Source organism: Jatropha curcas, chromosome 4 (assembly GCF_041381405.1).
Source record: "Jatropha curcas cultivar XTBG-Jc1 chromosome 4, XTBG_Jcur_1.0, whole genome shotgun sequence".
Classification (NCBI taxonomy): Eukaryota; Viridiplantae; Streptophyta; class Magnoliopsida; order Malpighiales; family Euphorbiaceae; genus Jatropha; species Jatropha curcas.
The window spans coordinates 26,060,946-26,081,385 of record NC_143154.1 but is presented as its reverse complement, the minus strand read 5'-3'; the positions used below and the strand labels follow the sequence as shown (position 1 = coordinate 26,081,385).

Genomic DNA, 20,440 nt, shown 5'->3' with positions numbered 1-20,440 from the left:
AACATTGCTTCCCACTAGAATGATCACAAGTATTGAGGGTGGTGATAGAAACTTACCACCTAAAAGAATATCAAACACCAGAAAGCTATTAAAAGAAAGAGCCATTCACTTGCTTGTAAAGTCTATTTCTTTTGGACTGTTGTAATTTATAATGTCTGTGTACTTCATGCATAGTTGGTCCAGCTGTTCACTGGACATTTTTGTTCACAATTGATTTGGCCATAGGAAATGTTTTGATCAATAGTTAACATTTTATAGACAAAATTGATTCATTGAAAAGGATAATTAAGTGTGTTTGCATAGATCAATCACTTTCACATTTTATTCAATCAATTGAAATATGGACCCATTTGGATTAACAGTGTCATGAAATATAATTAAATGTAATTAAATGCATTAAAATGTATTTCCTTCCATTACATTTTATTTTAAGACTTGACACTTTTTTTTATGTATTCTCAAAAAATCTTAAATAAGAGAAAAATCTAAAATATTAATTACGGGCTGGCTCTTAATCGATTACCAAATGAGGAGTAAATAAACATATTTGTAGGGGTTATAATTAAATTATACATAGTTAATTATTATTAATTAATTAATGGAATGTTCATATATGGTAGGGTTATTAATTACTTATGAACAAGATTCTGTTGACAATTGAAAACTCTCTACTATTCTCTCTTAGTGCAAGCCTAAAACCAGAAATCACATGTGCAAGTGTCTGGTAAAATTGAGCAACACCAAACCATACAAAAGCCAAAATTATAAAATATAAAAATAGAACTAATTAATGAAAAATGTGTTTAAAAAAAAAAAAAAAGCCAATCCATCCATGAGAAGTCAAGACCTAGTCATACCCAGCTGTGCTTATTACTGCTGTTGCCGACAGGTCAAAATCAAAGACATAAATTACTTCAGTCAAAATTGGAAAGGAGAGAGAGAGAGAAAGATAATTGGTTCATCCTTTAATTAATATTGAACAAATAAACAGAAATATAATGGTTTTTTGTACTTTGTTTCTTGGCCTTTTTGTGAAGTAATGTAACATCATTAGCATGTCTGCTACATATACAGAGACAGACGGGTGATTTTCAGGAGAAAAAGAACACAAAAAAAAAAAAAAAAAAGAGAGAGAGATAGGAAGCTTTTCATGTGCTTTCTAGCAAACAACAAAAAGAGTAATAGCCAAAAATGGAGTCAAACGGACCATGTAGACTGGTAATAACTCAGCTCTCCATATCCTTCTCTCAACCATTTCTGTGTCTCCTGTGCCCCAGATGAACTTGTAACCTGCACCATTATATGGGTATTCTCGTATCAACTTACGGAGTATCGAGATTAAGTATTACTTTCGAGCGATTTTAAAAATATGATGCCTTTAGAAATATTATTTTTAATATTTTTGGAGTCTACTCTAGCAGAATAGAATCCTGCAGGTTGACAAGGTAAGAGAAGGTTATAGCCTAGACTAACTATTTTAGTGACATATTTATAGTTATGATACTGAGTCCCACATTATCAACTAAGCATACGAGCTTTATAAGGCCAAGCAAACACCTCTCTTCAGCGCTTTTCTTTTAAAGACAAAACTAGTACTTCTTTCGGGGTATGTTTGGCAAAATTAACCGTTTTAGTAGATGTTAACTGTTTTAATAGCATTTAGCTGTTAACTGTTTGGGTAGTTTTTTATAAAACATTAAAAGCTAAATGTTTTATGAGTTAATTTTTCACAAAATGCTACATTAATCTCTAAAAGCTAGTTCAAATGATATGCTACCGAACACTATAAAAAAATATTATTTAACATTTTAATTGATCAAAATACTAAAAGCTACTTAAAAAGTTTTTGCCGAATAGAATCTTAGCATATATAGTTTACTTTATGATATAGTTTGCTTTTACAAAAGAAATCTATTGGCCATTTCTTGTAATAGGTTAGGCAAACAAAATAAGGCAGCCCAGTAAGGACTCAAGATTTTGTAAGTTTTCTTTTTATTATTATATCAGAAAAATAGCTTGAAAAAGTTATTGGAAAAGCACCTGAACCTTTTTAGAAGATTCTGTTTCCAAGTTGAGGTCATAACAACAACTTGCTGCTGCAAGCTCCATAGAGAGAAACTGAATTTTGGGAAAAAGAAAAAAAGATTAAGAACAATGAACTGTCAATCCAATCTGTTGGTTATATATGGAATTCTGAGATAAAATCATAAAGAATTTTGGATATTAAGCTTACCTCAACCTGATTCTGCAATGAATGGACATAGTTAATTATCTCCTCCAGCATAACTGCCATTCCCATTGACTGTAAATTCATACAACGCATGTCAGGATATTCATACTTTATATAACTCTCTCTCTATGTATATATATATGCAGAAGAAGGTTCTACCTTGTGACATCCAGGAACAAGGTCTTGCAAACATCTCAACTTCTTGTTAATTTTTTCTCTTCTGACCTGAGAACATTTCTTTATATAAGCCAAACCAATAAATAATACTCCAGTTTCTTGAATTATGCATTTATATAGTAAAAGAAACATACAAACTTACCCTTTCTGCTATGCTATGACTATCAGTAGCTTGGCCTCTTTTAGCTCTAACATGAATAACTTCTTCCATTTTCTCAACTCCTCCTCTTTCTTTGTTCTTCCATTTCTTACCTTTGTCTAAATTCTGCAAACAAATAATAAGAAATATATAATTAAATTTCAAAACTCAAATGAATTTGAAAAAAATTTAAGAAATAGACAGAAAAATACATTTTTTTTCTTTGTACTAGTTATTACAGTAGAGGCGGATGGAGAACAAATCTGAGAACCGCTAGTTGATTGTGCTTCTGCTTTTCTTTTCTTATTGTTGTCAGGAAAAATATTTTGGCTTGAAGCAGAGTTGACAGAATGAAGGATATGTGCTGAGTTCAAGATATCAGGATGGTTTAAAGCATTTGAAAGGCTATTATGAGCATAGTTTGCAGGAAATTGATCAGGTTGTGTATGGCAGTGGTGGTGGTGGTGGTGCGCCAAGAAAGAGTCTAATGAGAAATCGGAAATATTGAAAGTATTTGGATTTAGCTCTGGAAGTTGCTTAAACGTTTGTATGCCCATTTCCATATCTGTAAAAGGTTGGTAAGAATTAGGTCTCAACTTCTGCAAATAATCTGTGAACTCAGCCATCAAGAAAATTTTTTCTCTAGGTAGTGCTAGATAGAACCTTTAATGTTGAAGAGGAAAGGATTGAGAGTGGAAGTTATGAGGTTCTGTATATATATGTGTGTGCATTAATAGGACTATTTAGTGTTCTTCACTAATAAAGGGTTAATTACAAAAAAATCCATGAGATGTTCTTCAATATACATTTTGGTCCTCATTTTTTCAGAATTAGCAGCTTTAATCCCTATGTTGCCATTAATTTTAGAATTATGAGCACCAAAATACGATCTAACTTAGGCTCTATTCGGCAACATATTTTGAACTCGCTTTTAATGTTTTGACCAAATCAAAACTATATCTCTATTAATTTTAACATTCATTAAAATAGCTTTTTCTAATAGTTTTAGAAGTTGAGAGAGTTTTTTTTTTTATAAAACATTAAACACTAAGACGTTAGCTTTTTAATTAAAATTTTGTCACTATTATATAAATTATAACTAATAGAACACCTTACTACTACAACAGATAACAGCTATTAAAATAATTAATATTACCGAATAAACCCCTAGAATTTTAGAGGATTAAAATGAGATAATTTCTAATTGAATGATTAAAGTGTAGAGTAATTAGAAATCTCAGGGACTAAGATTTCTAATTTTTAGAGCACTAGAAATGTAAAATGAGACAAATCTTAAGGGGTATTTTGTAATTAATCCATTAAAAAGGAGATAGTAACATGCCTGTGTTGGCCTATAGCAAAATGCGAGTATCAACGTCATTGTGTTATGCTTTACAGTTGAGTGAAAAGATAATGATAAATAATCAACGCATGAAGGTTCATTTTCTGAAGTGTAATTCCTTTGGTAGGTCCATGTAAAGGATATGCATTTATCCATTAATGTGGGGCCAGTATAAGGTTTTAGAGGAAAGACTAAATAGATGATGAAGTGTAAATCTCCTTTTCTTTCCTTTTTTTTTCTTTTTTTACTTTGCCAAAAAAAAAAAAAAAAAAAAAAAAAAAAAAAAAAAGAGAAAAAGAATAATAAAGTTTAGGCAGTAAATTGTATAGGTCTTCTATTCCTTTGGTGGCTGCTTGTTGACAAAAGATTAAAAAGTTGAGCAGAATCTCCTTTAACAAGGAGCAATAGGAGATTTCAGAGTCTTTTTTATCATAAATTTTTTTCTTATTTTAATGAAAGTGGTTGATTAAAAAAAAAAAAAGATTTAGTGCGTTTTTGTTTGAGCTTATTATAGTTTATTAGACGAATATTTTATTAATTTAGATTTAAAAAATTAAATTTAATTATTTTATATTTTCAAATAAGCAAATCATTTGAATATGAATGCAAAAAATTTCGATTTAACTTAATTTATAAGCTGTATAGCTTTTTTTACCATAAGATAAAAATATTTCTCACCTAATATTTAAAATCACAAATTATATCCTACAATGTAAAAGGGACTTTATATTAGATATAATTTAATTTTATATTTTATCATGTTGGGTCATATACTTCAAGAAGTGGATATAATTTAATTTTATATTTTTTGAGTTATTATCAACTATTTTTATCTTTTGCATAATTAATTTATAACATTTATCATTAATATTGTAGATTAATATGCATTTATATTATTTACAATCATATTATGCAAATAGTTGAATAATAATACATTTGAGTTTATCATATATAATGTAATACCAATTTTAATATTATGTCAAAAATACATAATATGTAAAAATACAAAAGGTCAAATATGTATAAAAAAAACACAGGTTCAATTATTCAGATATCTCATTTACCAAACAATCTTAATTATTCAGTAATAAGCTCTTAATACAACTCTTTAGTCATGCAGTTAAATAAGCTACTGATTTAGATTTAGCATTCAGTCCAAATAAAGGACTCATGTTTATTGTATAATCTGTAATTTTATTTCAATTATTGTTTAAGAAGGATTCATTAAGGAGTCAAATGAGCTATCATAACACTGCTGCCATATAATAGAGGTAGCTTTCTTTTAACATCATGAAATTAATAAAAATTCTTATGATCGATAAAACTCAAATTATTGTTCATTTTGTTAAATATTAATGAATACAAACTGTTGAGCAAAATATTTCTTCTATAGATGTTCTACAACAACTTTTAAGTATTTTTTACGTTATTTTTATATAGTGTTCAGTAACATAGCATTTTGAACTAATTTTTAAAGATTAAGACAGTGTTTTTAATAAAAGGTTAACTCTTGTAAACTTTAACTTTTACCATTTTCTAAAAAGCTACTTAAATATCTACTAGCTAAACACTAGTCAACAGCTAACAACCGTCAAAATAAATAATTTTACTAAACAAACCTTATATTCTTTTTATCTAAACATGATATCGGAAGCGAATTGTGCGAATTTCAATTTTAACTTACTAACTATTGTACATTACCTCTTTACAAAAAGCAAGAGAATGTAGTCATAAAATATAGATAAACAATGGTCTCCTAAGTGATGAAATAAAGAACCTCAGAAAAAAAAAAAACATATAAAAAGTAAAAATGGATATATAAAATTAAGGACAGCCTCTTTTAATCTCGTAAAATTAATGAAAACCATTGTGGCTAAAAGACTGAATTAGTATTTTCTATTTGATGTTAATGAATACGAAATTATTATTAAAAAATACAGCTGTAAAAGCATGATGGTTGATTGGAAAACTTTAAAATGTTAAAATATTAATATTAACTAATTAGCTAACTAGTTTGTCATCCCTATACATCTTTCTGTGAGTTTGCTATTTAGTCCACGTGGATTTTCTAACATAAAGAAACCTAACCAGCCACATGATAATCGAGCCCTTCATACAAATTCCATTTTGTCCAATTCAAAAATCCCACTAATAAGGCCATCTCCAATAGGGCTCTTTACTTTGTTAAGGTCAGTGCAACAGTTTGTGTAGAAAACTAATTTCTGATTTTTCTATAAATTTTAAATAGGTGGTTTAAGGAAAACTCCATTTCAGTAAAAGGATATTTACTTTCACAAATATTAATTTTTACCTATGAGGAAAAAAAAAGTGAAAAATGAAAAAAAGAAATTGAAAGTATAACTCCAACTAGTAACTAGTGGTTAGAGATGGGTTATGTAAATAATTAGGAAAAAAATATAAAAGGAGTATGATGTGATTTTGCATTGAAGCGTATTTCATTAACAATTAAAATTTTGTATTTTCTTTTTGTTCATATCACAATTGTCCTTAGAATGGGCTAAACCTAAACTTTAATTATTAAATGGGACGTCATCCAGCTAAAGAATTAGGTGGATGGATTATTAGTTAAACCGGTAGATCAATAGTTTAGGGTTATAAAAATATTAATAATTCATATTAATTAAACAATTATAATTTAAATAATTATAATACAATAAAAAATAATTAAAATATTAAAAATTCGTCTATCAATTAGATCTGTATAAGTCAATCAATTCAATCACGGGTCAGCTGAAATCGCTAGTAATCACCGGTCAGTCATTCGACAATGAATTCATTCCAGGGCCTTGTACATAGCATCCATCACAAATGAGAGCTGGTCATGCGTGAAGTCATTATTTTCATTTCAATCCGATTCTTCTCTTTAAATGTTGTAAAACAAAGACTCGATTTTAATGGCGGTTCACCTGTTCACCGAGTTAGGCGGCCGCGTTTAATAAGTATGCTTTGCATTTTTACTTTATTTTCTAGGGACGAATGACCTAATCGCCGATATAGACAGGTGGTTAAGTTAGTGCTTCGCAAATAACAGAAAACTGTAATAACTAATTAATAACAGAAGAACCCAGTTGATGAATGACACTGAAAATGTTAGGTAAAAATGTTACCAAAATAACTGCAGAGTTAAAAAAAATAAAAATAAAAATGTTTCCAAAATAACTGCAGAGTTAAAAAAAATTAATAAAGTACAAATACAATTTAAAAATAATTAAAAACAGATATAATTATTTAGTATTGAGAAAGGTTAGTTAGCTGAACTTGACAGCAATGGCTGCTTCTCTTCTATGTCTCTTCCAGCCAAACTTCTCACTCCCCAAAAAGACCGTAAAGCCCCATTCTGTTCTCCACAAATCGAGCAAAATGAGGGTGCCCTATGAGTTAAAGCAGGGGCAGAACCGCCTTTTTCATCAGCTTCCATCTGGGCTGAACATGGAGGTCATTGAGCAGAAGGCTAATAATGAAGACCCACGTACGAGAAGCAGAGAAAACCCACCTTTAGTTTTCGTTCATGGAAGCTACCATGCGGCTTGGTGCTGGGCTGAGCACTGGTTGTCCTTCTTTTCAAGCTACGGTTATGATTGCTATGCCCTTAGCTTGTTGGGTCAGGTCATTTCTCTGCATATAATTATTAATTACCGATAGATACATGTTTATTGTATTTTAACAAAATTTTTACTTATTTATGTTGCTGCATTATAGTTGAATTGTTAACTTGATCCAGTCTTTAACTTTATACTTTAGCTTATGTTGATTTTAATGCTAGATTAGTCCTAGTTCATATATATGGAACAAGGAATTTTATTTTAATAAATTGCAATTTCCAATTGCTTTGTTTTTTCAAAGATTTATTAATTTGGCTTTTTTTTTTTTTTTTTTTTTTATTTTTAGAAATCATATGATAATTGAAAGTTATTCATAGTCATTGGGATCTGAAATCCATTTAGGTGTTGATAGACTATATGACTTGAGGTAAAACTTCTGTGAGTATATAAACCTGACCAATATGAAAATCAGGACTCAAAACAGTAAAATATTCTCTTCCTATTAGCTTATTTGTCATATATGATTATGTATTGGAATATAGTTTTGATTCTCAATTTTTATGCACTTAGTCTTTCTTCTGTACTTCTGTAAAATGAAAATCTAGACACAATGCAGTTGGGCCTTTTGTCCTTTCCTTTCTCCTAATTGTATGTAATCAAAGTTTTCTTCCTATAGTAGTTTTCTACTGAAAATTTTATGGTCAATTTGAGTATAGAATCGCATATTGTTAACCATTTTCTTTGATAATTTCATCCAGTTCTTAGAAGAAAGGTTTTGGATTGATAAGGTCTGGAAGAAAATGTAATCCTTCCAAATAATTGCTTCCCATGAATTCTTAGCAACAGAGGAAATGTCGTTCTTTTCCTGCTCCGCTTATTTTCAGAACTGTATAAGCTTGTTTTGGCACAATTTAATTAGCTTCCTTCCTTTCCCTTGATAAAATCTTTTTCTTCATCAAAATAATAAAAAAAAAGTCGAATGCTTTAGTGTGTATTCTTTTTGTTTATTTCAACTTTTTTTACCCTTTGGGACATGTGGATATATCCCCATTTTTTGCTTCAACAACTTACTGTTCATAACATTAGCCACAAGCACCTCCATTTTATCTTAGCATTTTAAGGTTGGTAATTTTATGTTGGTGCCAGGATTAAAGTGCTGGAATAAATTAGGCTTCTGATATTTCACTGATTTGGTATGTGTTGCCCACTTGTCTACAGGGTGAAAGTGATGGACCAGCTGGTTCTTATGCTGGTTCTCTACAGGTATTTTACTTCTCCGGTAGAAGATAAACCCTTTGAGGTTTTAGCAATGTTTCTAAACATTCTAGCTACCATCCCAAATAGATGAAAATGCTCAATTATTCTTATTTCCTGTTCGCTTTCAAATTCTGCAGTAGACACATGCAGGTGATGTTGCTGACTTCATCCACAAAAAACTGAAATTGCCACCAGTATTGCTTGGACATTCATTTGGAGGGCTAATTATTCAGTACTACATTGCAAAGATAAGAAATGAAAAATTAATAGGTGATCTTCATCTTCTTATTTTTAGGTAACCATCATTTAGGAGTTGATAAGTACCATGAATCTCATGTTGATGTCGCTCATTGGACTGGGAAATGATTGTTACTTGAATATATTTACAACCTTTTCGTCATTAATGTTTATAATAGAGAACCAACAAAATGTTAACCATGTTACAATTTTCTTTGGACAAAGCCCCTCCTGAAGGGATTAACACTGAGATTCAAATCTGCTTCAATATCATACGTATAAAACCTGTAGCAGAAGATATGTAATATTCATAAAAATAGCCATGGTTGTTTTATTGCTTTACAAAAGGTACTGCTTACCCGTTTACTGATTTTCATTTTATTCTCATTGGGCTAAATTCAAGAAGTGAAGAAGCAGTATCCTGATCTTGTTGGAGCTTCACTTATCTGTTCTGTACCTCCTTCAGGCAATAGGTAACTTCACGCGTGTCTATAAATATACTATTCCTTCAGTTGATCTATAAATATCCCTGACTGGAATTTTGTTTTCTCCGAACAGTGGGTTAGTCTGGCGGTATCTGTTTTCCAAGCCTATTGCTGCTTTTAAGGTACCTGCATTAGATTCTGAAGATGAAGCTTGCATTTCTTTATCCCCTTATCAATCTTGCGACGTGAATTATGAAAACTTAGATTAACTCCTTTCAGTTTTCATTTTTTTAATTCACCTGAAGTATAATAGTACTGATTTCTCTTTCTATTTTTTACTTAAAAATGAAGTTCTTGATGTTCTCTTTTATCTGTAGAAAGTTTATTTTAGAATTTGTATAAAGAAAATATTGTTCTCTTTTAATTGACATTCTAGGCTTCTGTTGTTTGTTGAATTCTCGATCTTGGAAAGGAAAAACAAAACTCATTTGAACTGTGAAACAGGTGACTCGCAGCTTAGCAGCCAAAGCTTTTCAAACTGATCTCCCTCTTTGTAGGGAAACATTTTTCACATCAACAATGGAGGATCATTTGGTGATGCGGTTTGTCTATGAGCCCTTTAATGATGGTGGTGACTCTTTATGTTTTTGAAATGAAATATGGCAATTAACAACATACATTTATGCAGTTATGGTTGTACATCATTTTATCGATTTAAGCATACATTGGCCTAAGCATTCAAAATCCAAAATTATGCTATGAATCTAAAAATGAAGCTCAAGTTAGAAATTTTGGAAATTACTATTTGCATGACCTAATAAGAGAGAGTTGTAAAATCAACTAATGCTTGGTAAGTAAAGAAGCTGAATCGGTTAGGGAATAAGATTAATTTATGCTAAAACTACCATTGATTGTTATTTTACTAAGATCAATTTGAATTATGGGGATTTATTTATTTATTTATTGATACCAGACTAATTTTTTTTCATTTGAATAGTTCCTATGCTGAAGCCTCCATATTTAGCCAATCTGTTTTTATTTTGTTTTTTCTCAACTGTGTTAAGCTTAAGAAAATTTGACTTCTAATTCACTGAATACTAACTAAAGGTTTGTTTTCATTCAACATGAGAATTTACTTGTTGGTTTCTTTCAGTTACCAGGAGCTAATGAGAGAAAGTTCAAGAATGCCATTGTTTGATCTACGGAAGTTAAATGCATCTCTTCCAGTTCCTTCAGTGCCAAAATCTTCCATTGAGGTCCTTGTGGTCGGTGCAAGTGATGACTTCATAGTGGTAATTTTTATGTCCAACCTATGCAATTTTTTATTGGTTAACATGACTCTGACCTCTTAAATTCTTAACTCAGAGGTCCCAACATTCTTTTCAATTATTCATTGTTTTTCTTCATAAGAAAGTTCGAAAATTTATCTCAATGTATGCATCACTTCACTACTCTTTAAGATATTCTGTTATATTGTTTCCTTGTCCAAGTTGCTTCTTTAATTGGCTTGAAAAATTGTTTAGGATGCCGAAGGACTCGATGAAACAGGAAGATTTTATGGTGTGACACCAATCTGTGTTAAAGGAGTTGCTCATGACATGATGTTAGATTGTTCATGGGAGAAAGGCGCGAAAGTTATCTTGTCATGGTTAAATGGTTTGAGAACATAGAATGTCATTCCAAAGGAATTCATCAGTGCACAGAATGGCATTTTCCTCAAAACTAGTGTGTCTGGGCAAATGCAAGTGAGAGTTGTACTGAATGTAGCATAATCTGATAAGCATTATAGTTTTGGAGTTTTCAGTGTGTGCGGAAACTGTTAGAATAAAGAAAATTAGTTGTTGTATGGATTAAAAGAGACTGATGTATTATTCTTTTTAAGTACGAGACTAATCTCGTTCCATACTTCGTTGTTTTCCCTTATAAATACTTTTTTTAGGGATTGAATCTTTGATCATCCCTTAACTTTAAGTATATGAACCACTTATCATAGGTTAGCACTCGTAAATTTGATCAAATATGAGATTTTTTTTTTTTTTTTTTTTTTTTTTTTTTTTTGTGTCCTTGAAAATAATTTTCTTTGATCAAGAAAATATTATTTTTGCACTTAATAAAAATATTAAACTCTCATAGATGATAGTTCTTAATTAAACAAGCAGCTTTTGGTAATATATTACAGAAAATTTTCCTTGATATGAATATATTACAGCAGCTTTTGGCAAAGAATGATATGTAAAGGTTTGATGCAAACATATAGCAAGAACATAAAACTTCACATAAAAAAAAAAAAAAATCCACTCATATAGGAGAAAATTTTAGAAACTCTTTAAACTAAGTTTGAAATGAAGTCAAAGATTGAAAATAGATCAAAGAAGTCCCAAAGACTGAATATCTCATTAGTATTTCAGAATATGGCTCACTTTGTCCCCTGAATATATAATTTTACCCAAGAATTAATTTTTGATTTAAATCAAATATAATAAAGAAATTAAATATTTGATTTGAATAAAACATAATTAAAATTAATTGAATAAAAAAATAAATATTTTTCAAATCAAATATGTTTATAATTCTATAAATTTTAAATCAAATATTTTATTTAATTATTCTTTAAATCAAAGATAAGATATAGTGACTTTTTTATAATTTATTGTTTCTAATTTTCAAATAATTTTGATTAATTCAAAATAATTAAATTATTTTTGTAAAAAAAATTGTACAACAAATTGTATAATAAAATCATTTTCGTTCGTTTGGTGCAAATTTAGAAAATTAATTGTATATTGCTCCCTCATTCTTGATTCTACTCTACTTTTAAAAACTGACGGTGTAGATCAAGTGTTGTTGACTAATCGAGACCGTCAAAAAAAATAGGGCAACTGAAGCCCTAATACCCAACCATATTTAAGCCTTTAGCCCCATTATCATTCTTCTCCTCTCAGCGCGGCATCTCTGCGAAGCAGCAACCAGTTACTTCTCTCTTCTCTCCCACTGCTGCCGGAGCTTTGGTAAGCGATGCACTGCTTCAACCACCAATTCGGTTGGTCATATTTTTGCGCTTTGATTTTCTGGTGTTGAACAGTTTCAATTCGCTTTGTTGACTCTTGTTTTTTTATTTTTTTTATTTTTGATATACAATGCAAATGATCAAATGGGTTGTTCTATTTTACTTGTTTGGTTGTTGGGTTCTATTTATTTGGCCTTACTTTGCTGTTGTTTATCAGATTGAAATTGCATTCATTTTCTATATATGTGCTTATAAGCTATGGCTGCTCTTGCAATCTGGTTTACTTTTAAGGGACTTTGAGTGAAGATATGATGTGAAACCTACGATTTGATAGAGTGCTCTTTTATTATAAGATTATGATGATCAAATTAATTTAGAGGTATTCAGTTTTTCTCTTGTGGCCTTTTAGGTTTTATGTGAGCAGTCACTTTGTTAGATTTTTTTTAAAATAATAACCCAAGGTTATAATTTGTTTATGCAATTTTTCTGCACATTATTGACATCCTCTCCTTTCGAGTTGAATGAATAATTCCAGTTTATAACTTGATGTTAATCTTGGATTTTGCTTGATAGATTTGCAAAGATGTACACTACTTGGAAGAAGATCCGAAAAGACAAGGATGCTGAACCAACTGAATTTGAGGAGTCAGTTGCTCAGGTTGGTTATTCAAAGCTTATTTTAACTCAATGTTTATCAAATGTTTGAATAAATCTTTGTCCTTTGCAGGCCCTGTTTGATCTCGAAAATACCAACCCAGAACTGAAAAGTGATTTAAAAGATCTCTTCATAAATCAGGCAGTGTATGAATAGAATTGCTTTGCATTTTCAATTTGAAGTGTCTGTATTTTGTTTGAATTTTTCTGGTTGAATGGTGTTTTCCTAAATGAAACATTATAATTTTGCAGTCAAATGGATGTTTCTGGAAATCGGAAAGCTGTTGTTATTTATGTTCCCTACAGATTGAGGAAGGCCTACCGCAAGATTCATCTTCGTCTTGTTAGAGAGTTGGAGAAAAAGTTCAGCGGAAAGGTAACTTTTTATATTATGAAAGGACGCTTTAAGGGGTCTTACTGCACATATCTCTCTCTTTAGTGATGATATATTATTGATAGAAGCCCCTCTGATTGTCCTGCATGACTATAACTTTTGCTATTTACAAAAGCTGTGTAGAGAGTTTGTTGATTATAAGGATAGCTTCATCATATTATGTTTGCATTAATTTGGCATTTGAACAGTAATAACTTTATCATATTGGATGCATTTGCTATGGTAAATCTGTATGTTCCAAGGCTCTATTTCCCTCTGAACTCAGTTTCAGTTTCTACACTTAATTGTTTGCAGGACGTTGTCCTCATTGCCACCCGGAGGATCGTGCGCCCACCGAAGAAGGGTTCTGCTGTTCAGCGCCCTCGTTCCCGAACCCTTACATCTGTGCATGATGCCATGCTTGAGGATGTAGTGTATCCCGCTGAGATTGTTGGAAAACGCATCAGATACAGAATCGATGGGTCCAAAATTATCAAGGTAATTTTGACCTTGAAGGAGAACAGTGATTGGATTTGTTTTCTTTACCATATTATAGTCTGACTCCACTCCGTCTATACTAACATTTTACCTTGTTTTTGTTAGATTTTCTTGGATCCCAAAGAGCGCAACAACACTGAGTACAAGTTGGAGACATTTGCTGGAGTTTACAGGAAGCTTACTGGGAAAGATGTGGTTTTTGAGTATCCTATAACAGAGGCTTGAACATCTGTTGAGAGTTTTTGTCCCTGTTTCTAGAGTTCTAAGATTTCAGCAGCAGATAGGATACTATTTAAAATTTTGATTCTTGAATTTGGTTAAATGTGTTTTTTTGGCATATTATGGTAAAACTCTGTTGAAGCTACATTTTCTCCCCTGCACTTTAAATCCATTGGATCTTTGGCTGTAGAACTTGTTACCTCTTCAAAAAGGTTGTTTGCTTATTTGGTTGTCTCCTATTGAGATTCTGATACTGATTTTGTATACGGAATTTAGGTTTGTCACCAGTGTTTTTATTTGATGCTTGGCCTTTTTGTTCGCTAGTGAAGGTGAAGGGCTAGAATGGAATTCTTTTGCTTGTCAAAAACGTTTCAGTTAGTGCAGGAGATTTAGAATGGTTATTTGCTTAGTGGTAATGGTAATGGTAATTTTAACTGAAATGGAACTGAAACAATGTGGTGATTTTTAATCTTGTTATTTCATAAAAATATAATAAATATAATGGATAATGTGTTATTAGTGTGGGCCAACAGGTATTGAGTCAGTTTATGTATTTTCATTATGTCATTTGATTAATTATATGATCGGAAACTATGAGTTTGGTTAGGCATAGGGTTGGTTTTCTAATTTGCTTTTTTATTTGTTCACCTTAGGGCTCAAATTGTTTCATTAGAAGGTTAACCGTTAACTTATAATGTATAATGGAATGTGATATGAATTCCATTAAAACTAAAAATAACTAAATTTTATTAATTTTAAGTAAATAAATGAATTCCTCTTTCAGTTTCCATGATGAAATGGGATCGTTGATTTAAATTCATTTCCACCAAATGGAAGTCATATACGTGAGGCAGAGAGGAAGAAAATACGGAATGATTTTCTTTTTTAATTAAAAAATAAATACTAAGATTTCGTTTCCAATTGTAACTGAAACCAAACTAAAAATCAAATTAAATTGATTCAACTTGGATTTCACCCCTAGAGAGGCAGAGATTCATGATCAAAAGATTAGATATCTCCTCCCTAAATCTAATAAAAGAAATTGTGTACCTATTTACTACATACCTACCCATATCAAAATCAAGCTCCCAAAAATTAATAAATCTTTAAAACCAAAAGGTCTACATTCAGAATTGGACCATCCATAAAACCTCCCTTTGTGAAATATAACTTCAACTTGAAATTAAAAGTGCCATTGAAATGCTTCTAGGTTGATTTGCGGATGACAAAGAAAAATTAAGAAACCCATTTGGATCTAACATCTAATAATAGGCAATGAAATATGGATCTGGACCAAGGAAGAAGGAAGGGATAAAACAAGAGATGTGTATTAAAAAAATGGTATGATTCTATTTCTAGACACTATATCTCATTGCATTTACATGCAAACTACAATATTACATAATAAATACATAAATATAAAAAGTTTACAAATACATAGTATGAGGTATGGTATGCAAACTCGATCAATAAATTATCCACCTTAAACTGAGAGCTGCTTCTCTTCCCACTCACAGTATTTGGAAGAACCTGCTGTTCACTCCTGCTCTATACAGGCACAGCTCAGATGTGGTTGTTATAGTAACCTCTGTGTTGGCAGGTGCGAACAGGACATCTCCTTCAGTTACAACATCTTTCGACAATTGTGTGTACATTCTTCCCTCCCCAGCTGCAATCAGAAAAATGGAAGGACCAGGGATCGCAGGGAACACAGTTGATGCTCCCCTAGGAAGAATGCAGCTATCAACCTCAAATTCATCGAAAGGCGGAAGGTATCTTGTTATATATGGACTTAGAGGAAATCCTTTTAGGATTTCAGGGTACCCCTGGATCACAACAAGAAAAGCAAATTTTCGAAAAACTTCTCCACTATTACAATGTAATGATAAGAAAATTTTTTACAACAACAAAATTTAATCAATCATTTTCTCAATATTAACAATGCATCATCCACACTTTGGTTAAACATGACAAAAAGATGGCAGACAATATACCGTAAATGGCTCAATTTATCATTGTGATCTATATGTGATTACTTATCTAATTGTTCACCACTAAGAAAGAGAAAATGTCATAACACTTGCTAATTCGTGAAGCATCGTCACACTACAGTGATCATGATGATTTGGATTGCCGAGGAAATATAGAGCATAACCTTGTTGGAATCCAATATGGATATATTATAGGAGCTCTTGGCGAAGACTGTAATTTGTGGGGTATTTTGCATTACAAGCGTGTATAAGTTATTTGATGCTCGATGCAGCATGAATATCAAGCTTAACTTAGGAAACAAATGCATCCATTCGCATAGAAGGAAATTTTAAAAACTCTTTAACCTAATTTTTGAAATCATCCTTACTTGTTTGTATGTTAGCATAGAACATAGAGTTTGGATGTCCCGATGTTTGGGAGTAAGGCCAGCCCGCACAACATTGTCTGATGTTGCCATGCATTCAATGCACTCGCCATATAAATAGGCATGAGGTTCATTTGCCCCAAGATACAATGCTTCACCAGGGTTAAGCTTCACATAATTGAAAAAGAAAGCTGAAATAACACCAACATCTGCTGGATATTGCTTTTCCAACTGCAAGACCAGCTGTTCCTTGTCTGTCAACTGCCTCACCTGATGCAGTAAAGAAAAAATGGGAAGTTTAAATCAAGGGAAGTTCAAAAACATGAAGGGAAGTCATTCGACTGAATATCTTATTAGAAACAGAAAACACAAATGAACATCTCACAACATTCAGATTACCAAACAAAATACCAGCATTAAGCAATAAACTTCAACTGACCTGGCTTTCCATATGTAATCGGGTTTTCAATTTCGTTATTACTTTAGTTGTCATGTCTTTGCTAGCTGACATGAGTTGGGTAAAAATTGATTTCAGAATTGATTTTACTTCCTCCTTTGCATCCTGTTCATTCAGAAGTAAGACTCGGCTTGCATCTGCACTGCCAACCAGTTCTACAATTTCAGGAACATTATGAAGCACAACTTTGAGCTCCTGAAATGATATACCCATTTGCTTCAGGTAAATGACTGAGTTTATAAAATAAATTCAAATAGAAACCAGTACAGTAACATTTTATAGCAAGTACATTATGATTAGTTTGAAAAGAAAATTTTCATCTTCCATGTAGCAATTTTGATGATCCTTTTGGATTAAGATGAGCAAAACTTAAAAAGGAAGTCTAGTGAATTTACCCATTTGTTGAAAATTTTCAATGTAAAAATTACTGGGTTGTCAGTAGATTCTCAGATATCCTAGTGGAGAATCTCATCCTAACCAAGACTTATTATAAATGGTTGATAAATAGATGAAAAGGTGGACAATATTCTATATTGCTTTAACAAATTTAAGCAAACAAAATAAATGTTTTATGGGTATAAATTCTAAATCACTCAAAGTTCTAGAGTGAATAATAATTAAAAAAGAATAAGAAGAGGAAGAAGAAATTGAGCTAATCCTTGCCACATAATATTAAGATTTGATCATTAGCATCACAAAATAGTGCCAATCTCATGAGTTCATTACTATTCAAGATCTAATAAAATCTACACAATCTAATGAATCTAATTATAATTCTCAAAATAAAAAATAGAATAGGAAGTTCAGAGCCTCCTTTTGCTTATCATGTATTTTCGTGTACTCAACAAAATTTAACTTCAAAGTGATTTGCCACACCAATTAATCAGAAAAAAGCAAAATTATAAGAATACATACAAACAACTCAATTATGCAAGTCAGCGAAGTACCTTAAGACTGATAAAACCACAAAGAGCCTGAAACTCTGTTATAGCCAAAGCCATCTCAGGCTTATGGTTATCATCCTTGTAAACATCTGGGTGCAGCTTATGAAGCATTTTGGCCAATTCTTTATCAGGATGAGCTTGAATTGACAATGCTTTTGCCACAGAAAGTACCTATCAAAGACAAGAAACAGAAATCAGAACAAAATTCCATTTAAATTCAGGGTCAGAAGCATCTATTGCCTCTCAAAATTCACATGTCAAAGTAAGATTATAATTAGAAACTATTTTAACAAAAAAAACCCAGTAAACAAAATGACACAAGATAAAAAAATGAAGTACCTTGAACAAGAAAGGGAGATCACAGCCCCACTTATCAAGCACCTTATCTCCTAGCACATTAGGGTTCTTAAAAATCCATTCTTTCAAACTAATACTATGAGACCCAATTGGGTTTCCATTCTCTACTCCATTTTCCACAACAAAAGACGGTCCAGACTCATGGGTTCCCATCCAAAGTTCTGCATAAGGCTTGCCGACATCAATTTGAGACCCAGAATTCAATTCATAAAGCCTCCCAACCTTTGAATCCAAACCAATTTTACCCCAATCGTAATTCTGAACTGAACATTTCAGTCTTTGAAGTCTTTGGCCATGGTGATTGCGGTTGAATTCAGTAACAGCATCCATTGACAATGAATGAAACAGAATTAAGAAAGAAGGGAGAAAGCAAATAGAAATTTATTAAAGATGGGAATAGAAAGTGAAATGGCCATTGAATATATATACACACAAAGAGGAAATGGTTTTTTGAAGAGAAAGTTTGAAAGGGGTATCAACTATCAAGAGAGAGGGAAACAAGTTGACAGAAGGGAGAAATGGAAGTTGTGGAGTTGAGTGAGAGAAAAGATATAGAAATGTGGACTAGTGGAGTGGGGTCTCTGATTCTGATCTGACTTTTCATATTTTGAGTTTTCCTTCCTTTTTTTTTCTCTCATCTTATTGCTTCTTATCGCCAAAGCTTCTGTTTTTATACCGCACTTTTTTCTCACGAAATTTCTTTTCTTTCCAGCTATTTTGCCAATTTCAACCCTTTCTTTTTTAAAATAATATTAAACAAATAATATTTGTGGGCCCGCTTGCCCATTACTTCCTAATGAAAAAGGACAATAATTTAAATAAATAATATATATTGTAATAAATCAACTAAGGACATATGCAGATCTTTCAAAGTCTATTTTTTAATATGTACAAATAACAACTTTTTCTTTCTTTTCACGTTGATTTTACACATTATAGACATCAAATTTTATATTTCTAATTTAAATAAATTTTTTTAATGTTTTTTTATAGTTTTTTAATGTTGATTTTTCACATTATAGACATCAAAAGAGTTTCTAGATCAATTTACCCATGTTTTAACGTTATAATTGAGTATTTCTTTCTTTTTAATTACTTTTAAAGGGAATTTTTTTATTTTTATTTTAAATAAACATATGTAGATTTAATCACGATTATAAATTTAAGACTTATATTAATAAAACAATAAGGAAATATTTTGTGTAATTTGATGACATGGATCATCCTTCCAAATTCAAATCTAATCTAATAATAAATATATCAAATTGGCCCAAGTCAATCCATGCTAACATGGAAAATAATTAAATATATTTAAAGATCAAATCAACCTTTTAAAGTTATCAAATCAGGTTTATATTATAGAATGATATATAATTTTTCTTTCCTTTTTGGAGGATAAAAATTAAATAAAAAAAAAAAAGAAACAAGTGAATTTAAAATCTTCACTGGCATTTGTCTGACAACTAGAATTTGGAAAGGGTAATATCCAAACAAAACGACAATAGATTTATGGGCTACGATGCAAACAACACTACAAAACGACACTATGTTAATTGGCTTGGAGATAAAAAAGATCAGTTTGGTCGGTGTTCAATAGAAGTTGCTTCGATATAAAACCAGTCAAATTAGGTCCCACCACAACTCCAATGAACAGCATGTGAATTGGACACTTGTCATAATCCTACAATCATACGTGTTTATGTATATCTACAGAAATGTAAAATTGAGAATTAAGAGATTAGATAAATGTCATTTTCTAAAAATATTATTTTATAATGGGGACGGTTGGTTGGTCGTTAATCACTACACTGCAATATGGTTTTTGACCTAAATAGTGCTTATTCTTTTAATAGGAACGCTTTGGTTGAATCACTGCCTCAAAATTAAAATTATTATTAAAAATTATAAAATAAATAAAATAATCTAAATCATTTTATGAATCCGTATACATACGTGTGAAATTTTATTATTTCGTTTTAAAAGAAAACGACATCAAGAAGATAATGAAATTCTGCTTTATTTGTATCGATTTTGGTGGATATTCCCTTTATGTCTTATTATATATTTTCTTTATTCTATGCGGGAAGGAGTATTAGATACAGAAACACATGCACCTCTTTTTCCATCTTTCTTTCTTTTTCGTTTTTCATAACGGGCACGTGAAATTCATAATTCATAAATTATAACGGGCACGTCTAAATTTGA

The 20,440-nt window shown here is 31.1% G+C and overlaps 4 protein-coding genes across 11 annotated transcripts; 2 read left to right on the top strand and 2 right to left on the bottom strand.

Moving 5' to 3' along the window:
- Positions 1–944: 944 nt before the first annotated feature.
- LOC105638735 (transcription factor BEE 1) lies at positions 945–3,250 on the bottom strand. 5 transcript variants are annotated; one of them, XM_020681143.3, is made up of 6 exons: positions 2,759–3,250; positions 2,550–2,672; positions 2,390–2,467; positions 2,234–2,302; positions 2,047–2,118; positions 945–1,290 (listed from the first exon to the last, which is right to left on the bottom strand). In XM_020681143.3, exons 1-6 carry the CDS (start codon positions 3,170–3,172, stop codon positions 1,198–1,200), a joined length of 849 nt encoding a protein of 282 aa, XP_020536802.1. In that variant the 5' UTR covers positions 3,173–3,250; the 3' UTR covers positions 945–1,197. The 5 variants fall into 5 exon arrangements, with proteins under 5 accessions (XP_020536802.1, XP_037491801.1, XP_037491802.1 ...); XM_037635873.2 differs by having other exon boundaries at positions 2,041–2,118; positions 2,786–3,250; XM_037635874.2 differs by having other exon boundaries at positions 2,041–2,118; positions 2,390–2,455; positions 2,786–3,250.
- Positions 3,251–7,135: 3,885 nt separating this feature from the next.
- Positions 7,136–11,275, top strand: LOC105638736 (alpha/beta-Hydrolases superfamily protein). 3 transcript variants are annotated; one of them, XM_012222594.4, is made up of 8 exons: positions 7,141–7,515; positions 8,670–8,714; positions 8,849–8,978; positions 9,352–9,418; positions 9,504–9,552; positions 9,875–9,972; positions 10,524–10,662; positions 10,894–11,275. In XM_012222594.4, exons 1-8 carry the CDS (start codon positions 7,177–7,179, stop codon positions 11,038–11,040), a joined length of 1,014 nt encoding a protein of 337 aa, XP_012077984.2. In that variant the 5' UTR covers positions 7,141–7,176; the 3' UTR covers positions 11,041–11,275. The 3 variants fall into 3 exon arrangements, with proteins under 3 accessions (XP_089576988.1, XP_012077984.2, XP_012077983.1); XM_012222593.4 differs by having other exon boundaries at positions 7,142–7,515; positions 9,349–9,418; XM_089720862.1 differs by lacking the exons at positions 9,504–9,552; positions 9,875–9,972; positions 10,524–10,662; positions 10,894–11,275 and having other exon boundaries at positions 7,136–7,515; positions 9,349–9,422.
- A 974-nt stretch (positions 11,276–12,249) lies between these two features.
- Positions 12,250–14,345, top strand: LOC149497077 (small ribosomal subunit protein eS7-like). 2 transcript variants are annotated; one of them, XM_089720727.1, is made up of 6 exons: positions 12,250–12,378; positions 12,951–13,035; positions 13,105–13,178; positions 13,284–13,407; positions 13,720–13,902; positions 14,008–14,345. In XM_089720727.1, exons 2-6 carry the CDS (start codon positions 12,961–12,963, stop codon positions 14,125–14,127), a joined length of 576 nt encoding a protein of 191 aa, XP_089576853.1. In that variant the 5' UTR covers positions 12,250–12,378; positions 12,951–12,960; the 3' UTR covers positions 14,128–14,345. The 2 variants fall into 2 exon arrangements, with proteins under 2 accessions (XP_089576853.1, XP_089576854.1); XM_089720728.1 differs by having other exon boundaries at positions 12,328–12,410.
- Positions 14,346–15,430: 1,085 nt separating this feature from the next.
- On the bottom strand, positions 15,431–18,864 carry DIN9 (Mannose-6-phosphate isomerase, type I). Its single transcript, XM_089720842.1, has 5 exons — positions 18,218–18,864; positions 17,882–18,049; positions 16,917–17,129; positions 16,481–16,747; positions 15,431–15,947 (listed from the first exon to the last, which is right to left on the bottom strand). The coding sequence occupies exons 1-5, from the start codon at positions 18,563–18,565 to the stop codon at positions 15,633–15,635; spliced, it is 1,311 nt and encodes a 436-aa protein (XP_089576968.1). The 5' UTR covers positions 18,566–18,864; the 3' UTR covers positions 15,431–15,632.
- Between the last annotated feature and the right edge of the window lie 1,576 nt (positions 18,865–20,440).

What these genes read in the sequence shown, in the direction of transcription:
- LOC105638735 (XM_020681142.3), bottom strand. Translation starts at nt 3,172, where the DNA reads ATGGCTGAGTTCACAGATTATTTGCAGAAGTTGAGACCTAATTCTTAC. An exon ending in GTCATAGCATAGCAGAAAGG is followed by an intron (nt 2,468 to 2,549) that starts GTAAGTTTGTAT and finishes GCTTATATAAAG; the next exon opens with AAATGTTCTCAGGTCAGAAG. An exon ending in TTGTTCCTGGATGTCACAAG is followed by an intron (nt 2,303 to 2,389) that starts GTAGAACCTTCT and finishes ATGAATTTACAG; the next exon opens with TCAATGGGAATGGCAGTTAT.
- LOC105638736 (XM_012222593.4), top strand. Translation starts at nt 7,177, where the DNA reads ATGGCTGCTTCTCTTCTATGTCTCTTCCAGCCAAACTTCTCACTCCCC. An exon ending in GTACCTCCTTCAGGCAATAG is followed by an intron (nt 9,419 to 9,503) that starts GTAACTTCACGC and finishes TTCTCCGAACAG; the next exon opens with TGGGTTAGTCTGGCGGTATC. An exon ending in GAGGATCATTTGGTGATGCG is followed by an intron (nt 9,973 to 10,523) that starts GTTTGTCTATGA and finishes GGTTTCTTTCAG; the next exon opens with TTACCAGGAGCTAATGAGAG.
- LOC149497077 (XM_089720727.1), top strand. Translation starts at nt 12,961, where the DNA reads ATGTACACTACTTGGAAGAAGATCCGAAAAGACAAGGATGCTGAACCA. An exon ending in TTGAGGAGTCAGTTGCTCAG is followed by an intron (nt 13,036 to 13,104) that starts GTTGGTTATTCA and finishes TGTCCTTTGCAG; the next exon opens with GCCCTGTTTGATCTCGAAAA. An exon ending in AGAAAAAGTTCAGCGGAAAG is followed by an intron (nt 13,408 to 13,719) that starts GTAACTTTTTAT and finishes AATTGTTTGCAG; the next exon opens with GACGTTGTCCTCATTGCCAC.
- DIN9 (XM_089720842.1), bottom strand. Translation starts at nt 18,565, where the DNA reads ATGGATGCTGTTACTGAATTCAACCGCAATCACCATGGCCAAAGACTT. An exon ending in GTGGTTTTATCAGTCTTAAG is followed by an intron (nt 17,130 to 17,881) that starts GTACTTCGCTGA and finishes ATATCATTTCAG; the next exon opens with GAGCTCAAAGTTGTGCTTCA. An exon ending in GATTACATATGGAAAGCCAG is followed by an intron (nt 16,748 to 16,916) that starts GTCAGTTGAAGT and finishes TTACTGCATCAG; the next exon opens with GTGAGGCAGTTGACAGACAA.